Below are 14,001 nucleotides of genomic sequence, written 5' to 3'. Positions count from 1 at the left end.
TTTTTTTATGTGTATTGTTTCAACAGGTTGCATAGCCTACTTTCTTCAGAACTCTACACTTGATCCTCTGGACTTATTAGACCACTGAACCGTGTTCTATTTAGTCCACCACATTAATTAGTGCCCTCTAATGTAAAGATACAATGATATTTCAACTGCACTACTTCACTCCTTTTTGGGTTGGAAACAATAATCTGCATTAACAGTCATTTCTTCCTTTGTCAGACTACCACAATGTGATATGAACATGTTTCAGGATGACAACATATATCCTGTGGAGTGTGTTTACATGGACATTCAAGGGGATACTGTGCACTTGCAGGTTCCTTTGGGTGAGTGAGCATCCTGGGAAATGTTGCATTTGTATTGTAATGTATTTGATGTTCATACTGAAAATTCAGTAGACGATGTTTATTTGCATTGCAGATATGCCCATACAATGCAATAAAATTTCTGCCAAGGGAGCCTAACATTACAGGGGAGACAAGCAGACAGCTGAAACAGCTTGTAGGTAGGGATCTTAGAAAAATCTGAGATTAAAAATTGCAAAAAAGAAAATAATTGCTTTCAACTGGTTTAATTCTGTTCAGAGTGGCATGTGCACCTTAGTAAATGAAATTAATTAATACATTAACAATTTAACTTACTTACTTTCTCTCCAGCACAGATACACAATATAATGATGAGCTTTTGTGTTTTGGTTTACTTTCAGCAGCTGAAAGTAAAGGGATTGCAGCAATACCAGGTAGCCCTGATCAGACAGCTGTTCTTCATAAAAGACTGACTAAAACCGAGAAAGACATCCTGTCGCTCAAAACCAGGATTGCCTGCGAGAGAGCATCTTGGGAAAGGAGGTTTGCCGAGCTGCAAAGAAAACAGGAAGAGTTATGTAGCCAGGTGTGCTGCTGTTTGTATGTAGGCCTGGTTAGTGTAGCTTTTTTTCAAACTTCATTAACAATAACTTGTCCTCTTTATCCTCAGCTGGCCTCCGAGGGTGGAGTGTTAACAAGTGTGAGCATATACAGTCATCTTGGAGAGACAGGAGTGGACAATGGAGAAGTGTTTGAGGAGTGCTCAAGTGAGAAACTGAGTTAATTTATGTGTTTACACGTGCATGACTTTCAATCCAATAACGATTTCAACTGCCGTCCCCTAATGAACAGGTGGTTTCTCAAGACTGATGCCCCCTAACAGAGTGTCTGATGTGTCATCAAGAGGCGATGCTTATGCAAATAGTTTGTCAAGCTGCCAGCTATTCTCATCATCAGCACTGAGTTCCAGACTGGACTCTTCCTCATCTTCAGCCACTAGGTACAGTGAATATAAAAGACTGGTAACTGGGGAATCAGACAAATGGCTCTATTCCAACCTAGAGGTCTGTAGTGAAGTGTAGTGTGAATTTATGCAGATGAGAAAATGCTCTTAAACTTGAGATCTTTTAAAAATTTCAAAGCATAATTTACATCAGTGCATTTAGTTAAAAGTTAAAGTACAGAAATACAAATTTGCATAAATCTGACGATTACAGTACTATGACTACAGTATCTTGTAGTAATACTGACTCAACCCTCTCTAACCCCAGTGTGAGATCATGGAGGACGTCTCCTGGGCCTCACAGAGTTTTTGTCCCCCACTCCCCCATGGATTTGAAACTGGGCCACAGGGTCAGGATCATGCTGCCGTCTGGCCGGATCAGCACGGGAACAGTGCGTTTCCTGGGCCACCTGCAGGGGGAGGCAGATCTTCACCTTGGGGTGGAGCTGCAGACACCTGATCAGGGGTTGCACGATGGCAGCCACAGGGGACGCAGCTACTTTGAATGGTAACGGATCTCATCTATTGTATGAACACAAGCTAAATGTAGCTTTTCAATTTCTCTCAACTTAATCTTTATTTGACTTCACCAATTCACAGCTTCAATACTACTTTTTTTAAGAATGGAAATTCCATGGGTTCATACATTAAAACCATCTTTTAAAAGCATATTTTGGAGGTTATTGTTCCACTCAAAATCACTGCAGGTGTACACAGTAGATTAATGCATACCTTTGTGGTCTTTCTATCTATAATAAGTTATGACATGAGTTTAAAACAATTATTTGCATTATGATTTATGTTAATATTGGTACAGCACTGCAATCCTTCAGTATAAAAGCCAAACATTACATCAACTTGAGCAAATCCAATTCACATGATGAGATGAGCTCAAATGTAAGATGAATGTAAGATGTGAGATGTGACCTTATTTGGCTACAGTGGTGCCAAATTTGACATGCCGTAGTTCAAAACATGAGGAGACTTCTCTTAGAAAACCCAAGTGATGAAAAATATATGCAATTAAATAGATGGACATAAATCGTAAATCTAAGTGTTTTGTTCATTAATTTTAACTTACATTCTGTCCCTTGCAGCAAACCTGGACATGGCGCCTTTGTACCATTCCACAAACTTCTGATGGCCTGGGAATAACAAAAATATACGTATCTTGTAGTAAGACGTGGAAACTTGTGGTAAGCGTCCTACCTGCTGAGTTACATAGAGGACCATATGAATAAAGACCTGTTGTAAAAAATCGTGCTTGTAATAATAATCATGGATACCTCATAACAATGAGGAACATTTTGGTTTCAAACTGCATGTATGCTGTTATGGATGTCTGATAAGCAAAGAGACACACTTTTAATTGTTATTAACAATAAAAATACTACTACAAAACGATGCTGATTCCAGGGCAGTGTGTGGAAGGCAGAACTGTGGTAGCTGGATTACTTTCCATGTAAGCACAAAAGCACAAAGCTATGATTCACTTAAAAAACTTTACAGTAAGTATTGGAAACCTGTTGAGCATTGTGAACAAAATGTTTTTTTCTTCCTTCATGTGACACTGAAATATTAGCCTGAAGGGATTCTCTCTCCAAGGAAATTGGAGTGTGAATCTTTCCAAGACAACTTAATGCTTCTGTCAAACACAGCATGTTCCAAAGTTCTAATTATAATAACATCTGTCTCCTCTTGCCATTAAGAGTTTACCTCACGTGTGATGTAAGTGCACAGTATTGGAAACTGTGCCTGCCGAGTAATTGAAGCTACTGACAGAATCTATTGTACATACAGTATGTGTTCCTATTATACAGTGGCAGGAAAACATAACTGAACTATTTGCAGTTTTATGGTTTCACTCATGATCTTCCCTGTTTTTACTGAACTCACTCATTCACACAAAGTGATGGGAGAAAAGTAAGCAAAAGTCCAACCTTCTGTTTGCTGCCAGATCTGAGAGACGATCACGTAAATGCTCAGAGGGTATTTCTTATTTTTCTTATAGTAAGCCTGCTAATTAGCTAAGGCTGATGGGAATCATGTTAGTTTTGTTTTAATTTGCAAACCAAAAATACTAATACCAACAAATTGACGGGGATTGATGGTGCCACTAAAGTCAATGGATCAACGTGATAATTCCTCTTCTGGGAAGCATAAACTATTTTTACATTAATATTCTGTGCCAAATTATTGTAGACCTTTTATATTCTGGACCAATTTATTTCAGTGGATATTGCCATAATAACACCTATGACAGAAAATTTAAGTCACATTTTTCAAAACATTAAGAAGCAGCAACCACCACAAAACAAGATATTGTCTCACATGAGAAGTCACGCACACACTGACCTTTCCTCTCACATACGGGAAAAAAAAATTTGCTTGAGCTTGCAACATGAGCTGCACGGTAAAACATTTCTTTGTTTTTGGAAAGCGTCGGGCGTTTCCTAGAATATTACAAAAATGAATGTAGCACACGTTTGTTAAATTTAGTTTAGAAGGGTAGTTAGTTGCATGAGTGATTATAGTAGTATCCTCAGTTTCCAGTGTGGTTTTAACTACATTCTAAAAAAGAATGCTTAGCCTAAAGTATATGTTCGTGTACGTGACTTAATAACATAAATATGCATGTTCATGAGAACAACATTCCACATACCTATTGCATTTGAACAAGATTTACAATCAGTAAGCCAAGTGTGCATAGTGTTACAGCAGCACATATTTTGAGGACATTTCATGAAACTGACTTACAGTCGGACACTTACAGCAGATTCCTTTCTTTGTGTCAACGGTTTTTATTTTTGTTTCATTGTTAGATTATAGTGTGCTTGAGAGCAAATGAATGCACTAGTTGGCCACAAAACTAGAAAATACAATAGCTACACCTCACAGAGATAATACTGAGCAGCAGGCTGTTCTGGAGAACTACAGTGAGGTGTTAACAATGTAATACCAGTGATTCCGTACTGCATGAGAACATAAAATAGAACAAATTAGACACAATATGCATCAACAACCTAAAGCCTAGAAAGTCACCATAACTATTTTTACTCTAAAAGGCACTTTTCATCCAAAATGTGGACGACAGAGTCACATTTGGCTTGTTATTAGAAATCAGAATCAGAAATACTGTACTTTAGAACTTGATATATAAACATAAAATGAGAATAAAAAATAAAATATAAAGTTAAAAACATTACAGATAAATAACCAATATGGTTATGAGTATCTGATCTCAGAGGGAGGAGTTATAAAATTTGATGGCCACAGGACATCCTGTGGGGCTCACACCAATATAACACAAAAGAGATTATAGTAACAAAACCAAAGATAATTATAATTAACTTTTAAATCATTTAGTTACTGATATCAAATAAGCTTCCCAGTGTGTGTTTAAGCCATAACTGAGCTCAGTATACGTATCATGTCAATTCTGGCTGAAGGTACTGCAGACGAATAAAATCATCACAGAACTCATTAGAAAATCCCTTTCTTAGCCTTCAGGTTGATGATCTCGGTAGCCAGTTTCTCTGCATCCGTCACATGTGGGAACATTTCCATGACTACATCGACTAGATGCGGGCTGAAGATGGCTTGCAATTTCTTACCGAGTTCCAGCCTCTGGGGGTCAAACGTGGCAGAGGACGGCTGTTGTTGGCCCCAGGAATGGTACTGATGGCCCTTGTAGTAACAGCAGGAGTTGCTGGAATGTGAGGAATGGACCGATGTGGGGAGGCTGCCGGATGTCAGGCCTTGGGGCATCCCCTGAAGGGGATCCGACCAGTAATTTTGCTGGTGATGAGGGGGTCCACTGTAATAGATATGGCTTGGAATGCTGTGTTGTTGTGACACACTTCCAAACATGTAGGGAGGATAGCTGGGTTGACCCTTGGAGTCCAGGTTTCTATGTGGTTGCCGCTGAGCTGCTGAAGGCACTGCATGGCAACAGGATGATGACATTTGTCTGGGCCTAGTGAGAGCACTTTGCCGCTGGGGCTTGAGCCTGTGGGAGTTGCTGGGGCAGTCAGAGTACTGGCTCTCAAAAGAGCCAAGGCCAGAATCCAGGTAGTCGTGAGAGTTGTTGGCATAGTAATGATTGGGCATCGAGTGTAGACCAGGCCAGTCTTTCTGACACTGGCCTTCTGTTACAGAGCAGGCCATATGAGTCTGACTGTTTCTAGGATCATCCCAGTACAGCTGGTTATTTTCACAAACCTGACTAGAATATGAGGTATCTGTGTTTGAGTCTTGTGAGGGGGAGGATGCATTATGATCAGACCCGGGATCAGAATGAACTTTTTCGGAGGATAGTCTGGCATTTCTTTCTTCTTTTACTGTAGAAATCTGGGCTTTCTCTCTTAATTCATCAGCCAATGACACGTAGGATTGGTTTGCCCGCTCTGGATGGTAGAATTTACATTTGATGCCATAAGTGCACTTTTTGTCTGAGGAAAACCAAAATGAAAACAAACACAAGTTGCAGGTCATCTCATATATATATAAAGATGCATCTGTAGAAAACATGACACAGCAAAAGCACTTCTCTCTGATGTTTGTGCTACTAATATCTCACCATAAGGACATAACTGTCTCTTCTGGTCTGTAGGCAGAGGCTTTTTCCTAAGGAAGTTGTCAAGACTGGGGCCATGGCGACCTAGAGGGTCATCTGGGGGCATGAACCTGGATTAAAGAAGAGAAAACAGCTGTCTTCATTTGCCTGTGACAAATTTGCCGGCTACTTGTGTATGTAATATATTCCTTGGCGCCGCATTAAAGTTAGTGCATTCACTAAATGAAAACAATTAAACTTCACAGGTCCAGGAAGATAAATGGGCTAATTTCTTACTTGTCATTCACAAATGAGTACATGAGGAGCCTCTCCTCGATGCATTTCTTCCACTCAGGTCTTTCCCCTTGGAGGTCTCGGTAGGTGTCATTGGATACGATCACACCATCGGACTCATACGCCAACTTGACGATGAAGCGATCATCATAGCAGACCACTCGTTTACCCCCAACTCGACGTGATGGAGTGAAGACAACTATTTTTTGTCTTTCAAGCTCCATCAGCGTGTGTTGATCTGAAAGTGCAAATAATCACATTTGAAAAAAGGCTCTTTTATGACCTTTTTACACTGTATTTGAACTCTTTTGGTTTGCTTGTATGTATGGTATGTTGTATAGGAAGTGCATGACTTTGTTATGCAACATAACAATTACCATAATGTTCCACCACAAATATCTCAAACATGCAATCAGTGAATTCCAAATTCCAAATTACAAAGTTAGTCATCAATCACATGAAACGAAATCAATCAAAGAAGGTCCTACTTCACCTTTATCAACATTATAACTACCTAAACAATTTACTATAACACCCCCTGCCCCATGCAAGATGAGTGAATGAACATAAATGAAAAACAGAGATGAACACTTATAGGCACTTCATAAATAAATGTTAGCCGTTTCAGTGTGGCTGAAAAACCGAAGCTCTTCCTGTAAATGATTGTCAATCGTTACCTATGCTCTGCAAGTAAACTAGGTGTGGAAATAAAAACACAACTGCACTTCCTGATGGGGCTTTCCCAGGAATGACTCCAGGCTGAATTTTACTTCCTTGTTTGCAGATTGAAAATAGAACCATTTTGATTGTTCCACACAAATCCCCAGAGCTACAAACTGATGATACACACATTCTGAAAGAAAGGCCCACCCTTATTATTTAGTTATTTAGGTGGTTTGGTAATAAACAATATGTGTTACGACCAAATACAAGGCAGCTTTTCTGCTCAAAACATGGGGCAGTGTATTTATCTTGTTTGTTAAGATACACCCACAGGCATTAGTGACTCAACTGTCAGAAATGTAGAAGGAAATTCATCATACTATCACACTATTCCCACATAGAAACATTTAAAAAATAAGTAGTTCCTGCATATCTCTTTTGTCATGACTTCATACTGAAACCTAACTTGAAAACCAATCAAGTAATCTATATAAATGCTGTTAACCTACAAAAAGGAATGTTTAATCATGACAATTTTTCAGGCTGCAGACTTGAGGAAGTTACTACTCCCAAGGTAAAAATCCGAAAAGGAGAAACTTCCCTGTAATGTCATTTGTTGTTTATGTGTTTTTTTTTTGTTTTTTTTTTAACCACCAGCTGTTCTATCCTCACCGGTTATAGGGGCCTCAAGTCTGGGCTGTTCTTTGCGCCAGCTGGGAACAAACACAGTTATGGCATTGTGACCTCTGTCCAGGAAGAAGTTCACTGCAAGCTGGATGCCTCTGCAGGAGAACACATCCTTGTTGCCATGACTATAAATGAAAGAAGTGAAAGAACATGAGTTTAGATGGTTTAGCTTAATAATCTGAAAGTGAGCAGTTTGACTTTACTTAAACCACATGCCTTTGAATGGTCTCTCTGAAGGAGCCATGCCTAAAGCTATTACTCACTGTGAGCGTCACGTATAATAATTCCCATCTATTGAGTGGCAGCGATTTTTAGAGGTGTGTCTATAATTTGCATACTGTAGCGGGAGCTTTTACAAACATACATATGATGAATGTCGTTTTTTTTTTTTTTGGATGGAGGAAGATGCAGCTTTCAGGGTTGAACAACAACATGGTGATTAATGGTGGTGGCCGAAACCATGTTATTTTATCAGGCATTTTACTTCCTTCAGGTAAAGTACAACAGCTTCTGTTGTTACAGGATGCAATAAATCCTTATGTCCACGAACTGGATTGACTCTGTCAGTTAACGTATCAAAACACAGCAGCCATGAAAACAATTCTTTATGATTCAAGTTAATAATCTTTGCTGCCATTAAAAAAGAAAGAACTCATCTGAATTACCTCATGGCAACGTTGCTGCCATCAATAACAATAGGCCTCAATTCTGTGTCTGAATTCTTCCTGTTTCCTGGTTGTGGTGTCATTCTGGGTCCACAGGGTCCATTCTGGGTCCAGCTGGGAGAGGGTAGAAAGTCTTTTTGGCCTTCGCTCCTCTCGTTGCTGCCAGCACTGGACGTGCAGGGTGCAGCGCTGGTCCTGTTCCTAACCAGCTCTCCGAGCACTGAGTTGGTGTCTGTGCTGAGGCCCAGCTTACTCAGAGCCGCATTCACCTCTGCTGAGGAGTAACCCAGTTTTCTAAAGAAGTCCACTCTGAGATGGAACTCATCATTGCCTGGCTCCAGAAAGTCTGATACTGAGCTCTGGCTCTGAAGTGTCTGATCCATTCTGAAGCATCTGGACCACTTCTCAGCAGCACAGATGACGTATTAAATCCACCTCAGGATGCTAGTAGTTAACTGAATGCAAATGAATTACATTTAATCAGAACATAGAATAAATTGACATAATTCAACTTAACAGTTTCCATATTTATTGGGTAGCAGGAGGTTATCTTATAATTAAACATGAGAGCTTACTGTACACAGTGCAGATGCTTTGTCTGACCAACCATTTTACAGTTTTATGATTTTACTCTAACTATTAATTGCTGGCATTTGTACTTAATGTTTTTAAGTGTTTAAACATTAAGATAAATAACATTACATTACATGTCAAGACTCCATGTGGATTTTATGGCTGAACCATTCAATCAAATTTAAATAGTTTTATATATTTAAATATTTTTTATTCACATGTTGCAGTTATTGTCGGAAGCGTTATTGTAGGCATCAGGAGTCAAACACATTGCCTACATCAGGATAAAAAGCCTATGATTGACTGTACAGTTTGATCGCCTGCGCTGTTAATGAGAAGAAACGCCACAGTGTTTCAGGCATCGCGTGAAACTAACATATGTTACCTGTATGAACGCCGAAACGTGAAAAACACGTTCACAAGTACCTGACACAGGTGACAAGTTGTCCCGAGTTTCCTACAGTACGACAGCTTTCTCTGTAGTACCCGGCAGTCAGATAATGTTACAGCGGTTCTGCATTTCTCGTCAACTTACCGGTCTCGATTGCCTCGGTCCTGTCGTCTTGTAATTGTAAGCACATCAGACGTTTAACTCCTGTTGAGGTTTCCTAGTAAAGTAACTCTGACACGGTTCCAACTTCATGCACCTCCCTCGTGGAAAATGTCTTCCTCTATTTCTTCAGACACAGGCACGTCGAGCCGTGGCAAATTTGCATATAAGAGATACGTTGTTCAGTCAGCAACGGTGAAGTGCGGAGTCTTTGTTGTTGCTGTCCCTTGAGGCGCTTCTTCATATTTCCAGGGTCAAACTAACGACAAACAAAATTCTTGATTTGCTGTGGAGTAACCGATTCATAGTCATATCATACAGACCTTGTACATGTAGACGTGAGAAGTGAAAAGTTAATATGCAATATACCTCGTGGGGTTAAAAGAAAAAGGTGACTCTCACTAGTCACCTTACTTTCTTCACTTTGGATGTATCTCACTCCTTGTTACAAATCAGGGTTTTTTGACAGAAAAAAGGAAATAAATGATCACTAGTAATGGACCTCGGCTCCCCTTTGCAGTCCAAAGCCTGAGCCTGGGACAAGCTGCCCCCTGGTGGTCTCACACCTACTTTACAACATGTATTTTCTGTCATTTTAGATGTGTGAAAATGTATCAAGGACACAAATACCACGAATTCCGACGAAATAAGAATATCATGTCTACGTCAGGGGTCGTTATAATGACACATAGGACCAAATGTTAGGTAATTACAAAAGTAATTACAAATACCATCTACTGAAGAATAAAGCGGAATTTATTCATAACATACTTTTTAAAAAGGACATAAAATGTTGGTTTGTTTAATATGAAGCATGGAGGTACTGAACCTTAGTAGAGTTCTGAGACTTGTAAAATAACTTTACTTGATTTATAATAAACATGTTATGTGATTTACTCTAGTACAACTCTACTACATTTCAGAGCAAAGTACTTTACTGCACTTTACTATCTTTAGTCATTTATTACATGCAATCACAAATATCATATGTGTGTGGTGTCCATGCTTAAACACCTGATTGTGCAGCTGAGCCATGTAGACTAATAAAATAAAAAGAGAGAATATAGACGTAGCATACAAAACACATGATTAACAAATAAAACATGATGTATTTTTATGCAATACTTTACCCAACAAAATGGAAAATGTGAAGTGAAAATAAAACTCATCCTGAGAAATCACAATGTTGAAAAGTTACTTACACATAATACATGATACAATACATCATTTTGCATTATGATTACTTTTAGTTTTCACACTTTAAGTATTATTTGTCATGCTGATAACTGTCCATGTACTTAAACTTTAGTAAACTTTAATGCAGGACTTGTATGTTTTTCATCTTCTGTTAAGCCTCCTTTTCGCAATGCAGGCATGTACATGGAACAATTCTTGCCCAGCATGTAAATTTCTCGGTTCATTCCTTTATTTTCTAGTTAAGGAACCCTTCCAAGCTCAGGAAAAAATGTTTCCCCAAGAGAAACGGAGATGATTATATGTGCTTTTGTAACTCCCCTTACACCTGCCTTAGCAAGATATCCCTCAATTGATTACAAGTTGTTCAAAATGCTACAGCTAAGCTCTCGACAGTGTCTTGCAAAAGATCTGATGTTACCTGATTTTTTTCCCTTTACACTGACTTCCAATCAAATTCAGAATCCTGCTTACATTACAGAGCTACTGCAGGCATTTAATAGCATCAGAAACCTTAGGTCCTCCAAACAGGCTCAAGGAAAAAGGAGACTGTACTCTTGAGGTCGTTCTGTAGGTTCTTAACTCTGGAACTCTCTCCCATTGGATCTAAGATCTGTGGACATGGTGAAAAACAGCTGGTGTATTTTTTATTTTACTGTATAGCTTTCCTCTACCTTTGTATTATAACGCCCATTGTGATAACCGCTCTTGAAAAGTGCAAAATAAACTTACTCACTTGTACTTTGTGGATTAAGTTCTTATAAAGATGAGAATTGTGTTGTAATTAATTTCACTGCAGATAACAAATGGAAAAAATCAAATACTATTGATTAGATAATATTCTTTAGGTAAGTAAGTAGATAAGAAAAACAAACAAACAAACAAACAAACAAATAAAGAAAGAAAGAAAGAAAGAAAGAAAGAAAGAAAGAAAGAAAGAAAGAAAGAAAGAAAGAAAGAAAGAAAGAAAGAATAAAACACATCACCCCAACCCTTCAAAATTTGTTTGTTGGAACTCGTATGGAAGCTCAAGCTGTACACACATTCACTTATATCTTTTTTTAAGAAGGGTTGTGCACCTTGATCCATTGTCACTTATAAACTATAATGAATAACAGTAAGAATGACTACACAAATTATTGCTATAGGTTGCTACTGACATGTAACAGACCGTGAACGATTGTGCTACAATCTGGCCACTAGATGTCACCCTTGTTTCATGTCATTCCGCTGTCAGGCTCTGCTGAATTTGCTCAGGCAGATTAGGCAAGATGTTGGTCTGCAGGTAGTTAGGACTTTAGTAGGCAGGTGGTTAAGTTGTGACATTCTGTCTTGTGTGTGTGTCTGTGTGTGTGTGTGTGTGTGCGACTGTAAACAACTCTTTGTGTACAGGGTTAATGGCATGGTTGAGTTGGGCTCACACTGCGTGCAGCTGGTTAATGGCACATACAGAGCTGAGTTTCCAGAGAGTGCAGAAAGTAATCAGGGCCAGTTGCCAAGCGGTTGCCTCCTCTGAGGGCCCACACCACTGGTCCCAGGTGTCTTCAAGGCCTGATATTACTGCAGGGCAATGAGCTGCAGCCAGTGATGATGAGTTGGGGCAATCGCACACAACACACACACACACACACACACACACACACACACACACACACACACACACACACACACACACACACACACACACACACACAATCTCAAACTGAAAGACAGAAAGATACACAGAGCACACACACACACAAATTCACCTTTGTATAATGCGAGTTAGCACCCAGGACGTTATATGTGAGACAGTTTCCAAGGGTATTATGAAGAAATATCAGCTGTATCACACTTGGCATGAGGGACATTTATACAGAATTTTATTGAATTCAATCTGTAAATGCTCCATTTAACCTACAACGGGCTGCGTTGAGAGTATTGTTTTCTAATTTACGGCTAGATTATATTGGCAACCATTATTGGCATCCAGAAAACCATTGTTCAGTGATGCAAATCTTCAACCTTAGTGAGATTCCGAGTGGCCAAGATTGAATGAGATTAGTGCAGATTGGGTATTGTGTACATCAAATACATATTTCCTTAACATCTTGGAGAAGGCATTGCCCCTTCTGAAAGGCATATCTTTGTCCTCCAGGCAGGTGCAGTTTGGCAAGGTTTGTTAAACCTGAGACAGATCAAATATTCAGCCAGGCTCATTGTGCTCCTGAGAGCTTTTGGATGTGGCTGGGATAGTGTTGTGCTGATAAAGCCAGCTTTGTAGCGCCTTGGTGCTGGCCTCCGTTTCCTTTCACTGGCGGCCTGGGTCAGCTGTCTGTCAGAAAAATTCATTTTTCTGGTTGATTTATTTAAAAAGAACCAAAGTAAAGAAAAGGCAGGCTTTAACTAGAGTAATCCATCTTACGCCATTGGTGTCAGTGATTTACGATTTCCAATTTAGCATGGTTTAAAATTTAAAGTAAATCAGACAGGAAGGCTCCACCCTTTGTGCAGCCCGACCACAAACTCTCAGCGACAAGAGCTTTCAAATGAACGTATCCCACACATTCATCTTGCTCATTTATTACTTCAGACACCCAAGCGCTTGTCCTACAGATCAGCAAGCGAAGACCTCCTGGCATTGTGTGAGTGCAAAGGAGGTAAGCCATTAAATCTGGCTAGGTGGATATGGCAATGATAGAAAACTCGGACAAAAGAGCAGCAGAATGAAGAGAGCCCAGGTTTTGAGTCCGTGTTTGATTGGATTTACTTTCATAAGTGACAACTAAATTCAGTGAGCAAGATGTCAGCTCAAAAAAATGTAGCAACTAGCACTAGTGAGATACACGCTGGAAACATTTCCATTTATTATATTACCAGTGTGTATTTCTTGCCTACTATTGTACACATGAAGTTGTCCTGTGATGCTGCCAAAAAGAAGACCTCAGAATAGTAAATGTTCAAAGCTGCTACAATCAATATTCTCTATAAATGTACGTTGTTCTTCATGCTGATGAAAATCACTTCATTCTATTGTTACCTTCAGCTCTAAGGAGCATTTTAGCACATTAGCCCAGAAATTGCTTTAGTTTTACAGTCAATAGATCCAGTCCAGTTCCAAAACGCGGTTGTGTTCTAGTTTTCTTGCACTAAATAGCAAACCATGTCAAGGATCGGCCAGTCAACTCGGGGAGATGGTGGAGACCAAAACAGAGCTAAAATGAAAATAAATACTGGAGTTAGATTAGTGATGTGCCGAAAAACACAACACAAAGATGAGTATTTTAATTAGGGATGGTGCACTAGTATGTCACTACTACTCCAAAACGTCCCAATGCTGTGAAGCAAGGGAGTCCCCATTTGTGATTTTCTCAATGAAATAAAACAAGAATATTTTCTCTTTCACCTCTTTTTACTGAAAAATATATATTTGTACTTGCGTGAACCGAACCTTTGTCAGTCCGAACAACGTGCAAACACTTGCTCCTTTACTTAAAAAAGAAAATGTGCTCCAGTCAGCTCTACAT

At 39.3% G+C, this 14,001-nt stretch overlaps 2 protein-coding genes across 3 annotated transcripts; one reads left to right on the top strand and one right to left on the bottom strand.

Moving 5' to 3' along the window:
* Window positions 1–47: 47 nt before the first annotated feature.
* On the top strand, window positions 48–2,878 carry LOC137130797 (centrosome-associated protein 350). Its single transcript, XM_067511362.1, has 7 exons — window positions 48–332; window positions 427–511; window positions 713–897; window positions 982–1,078; window positions 1,164–1,311; window positions 1,583–1,822; window positions 2,412–2,878. Exons 1-7 carry the CDS (start codon window positions 258–260, stop codon window positions 2,467–2,469), a joined length of 888 nt encoding a protein of 295 aa, XP_067367463.1. The 5' UTR covers window positions 48–257; the 3' UTR covers window positions 2,470–2,878.
* Window positions 2,879–3,519: 641 nt separating this feature from the next.
* Window positions 3,520–9,615, bottom strand: LOC137130794 (ribonuclease ZC3H12A). 2 transcript variants are annotated; one of them, XM_067511359.1, is made up of 6 exons: window positions 9,287–9,615; window positions 8,179–8,633; window positions 7,499–7,638; window positions 6,167–6,401; window positions 5,894–6,000; window positions 3,520–5,765 (listed from the first exon to the last, which is right to left on the bottom strand). In XM_067511359.1, the coding sequence occupies exons 2-6, from the start codon at window positions 8,559–8,561 to the stop codon at window positions 4,798–4,800; spliced, it is 1,833 nt and encodes a 610-aa protein (XP_067367460.1). In that variant the 5' UTR covers window positions 8,562–8,633; window positions 9,287–9,615; the 3' UTR covers window positions 3,520–4,797. The 2 variants fall into 2 exon arrangements, with proteins under 2 accessions (XP_067367460.1, XP_067367461.1); XM_067511360.1 differs by lacking the exon at window positions 9,287–9,615 and adding an exon at window positions 9,178–9,197.
* Between the last annotated feature and the right edge of the window lie 4,386 nt (window positions 9,616–14,001).

This window comes from Channa argus, chromosome 7, assembly GCF_033026475.1.
Source record: "Channa argus isolate prfri chromosome 7, Channa argus male v1.0, whole genome shotgun sequence".
Taxonomy (NCBI): Eukaryota; Metazoa; Chordata; class Actinopteri; order Anabantiformes; family Channidae; genus Channa; species Channa argus.
This window is presented reverse-complemented; position numbering and strand designations above follow the sequence as displayed.

Coding starts and splice junctions, on each gene's coding strand:
- LOC137130797 (XM_067511362.1), top strand. CDS start 258: ATGACAACATATATCCTGTGGAGTGTGTTTACATGGACATTCAAGGGG. Junction 512..712: donor ACAGCTGAAACAGCTTGTAG/GTAGGGATCTTA, acceptor GTTTACTTTCAG/CAGCTGAAAGTAAAGGGATT. Junction 1,823..2,411: donor GGACGCAGCTACTTTGAATG/GTAACGGATCTC, acceptor TGTCCCTTGCAG/CAAACCTGGACATGGCGCCT.
- LOC137130794 (XM_067511359.1), bottom strand. CDS start 8,561: ATGGATCAGACACTTCAGAGCCAGAGCTCAGTATCAGACTTTCTGGAG. Junction 6,402..7,498: donor ACTTGAGGCCCCTATAACCG/GTGAGGATAGAA, acceptor TTGCACTTTCAG/ATCAACACACGCTGATGGAG. Junction 6,001..6,166: donor TACTCATTTGTGAATGACAA/GTAAGAAATTAG, acceptor TCTTTAATCCAG/GTTCATGCCCCCAGATGACC.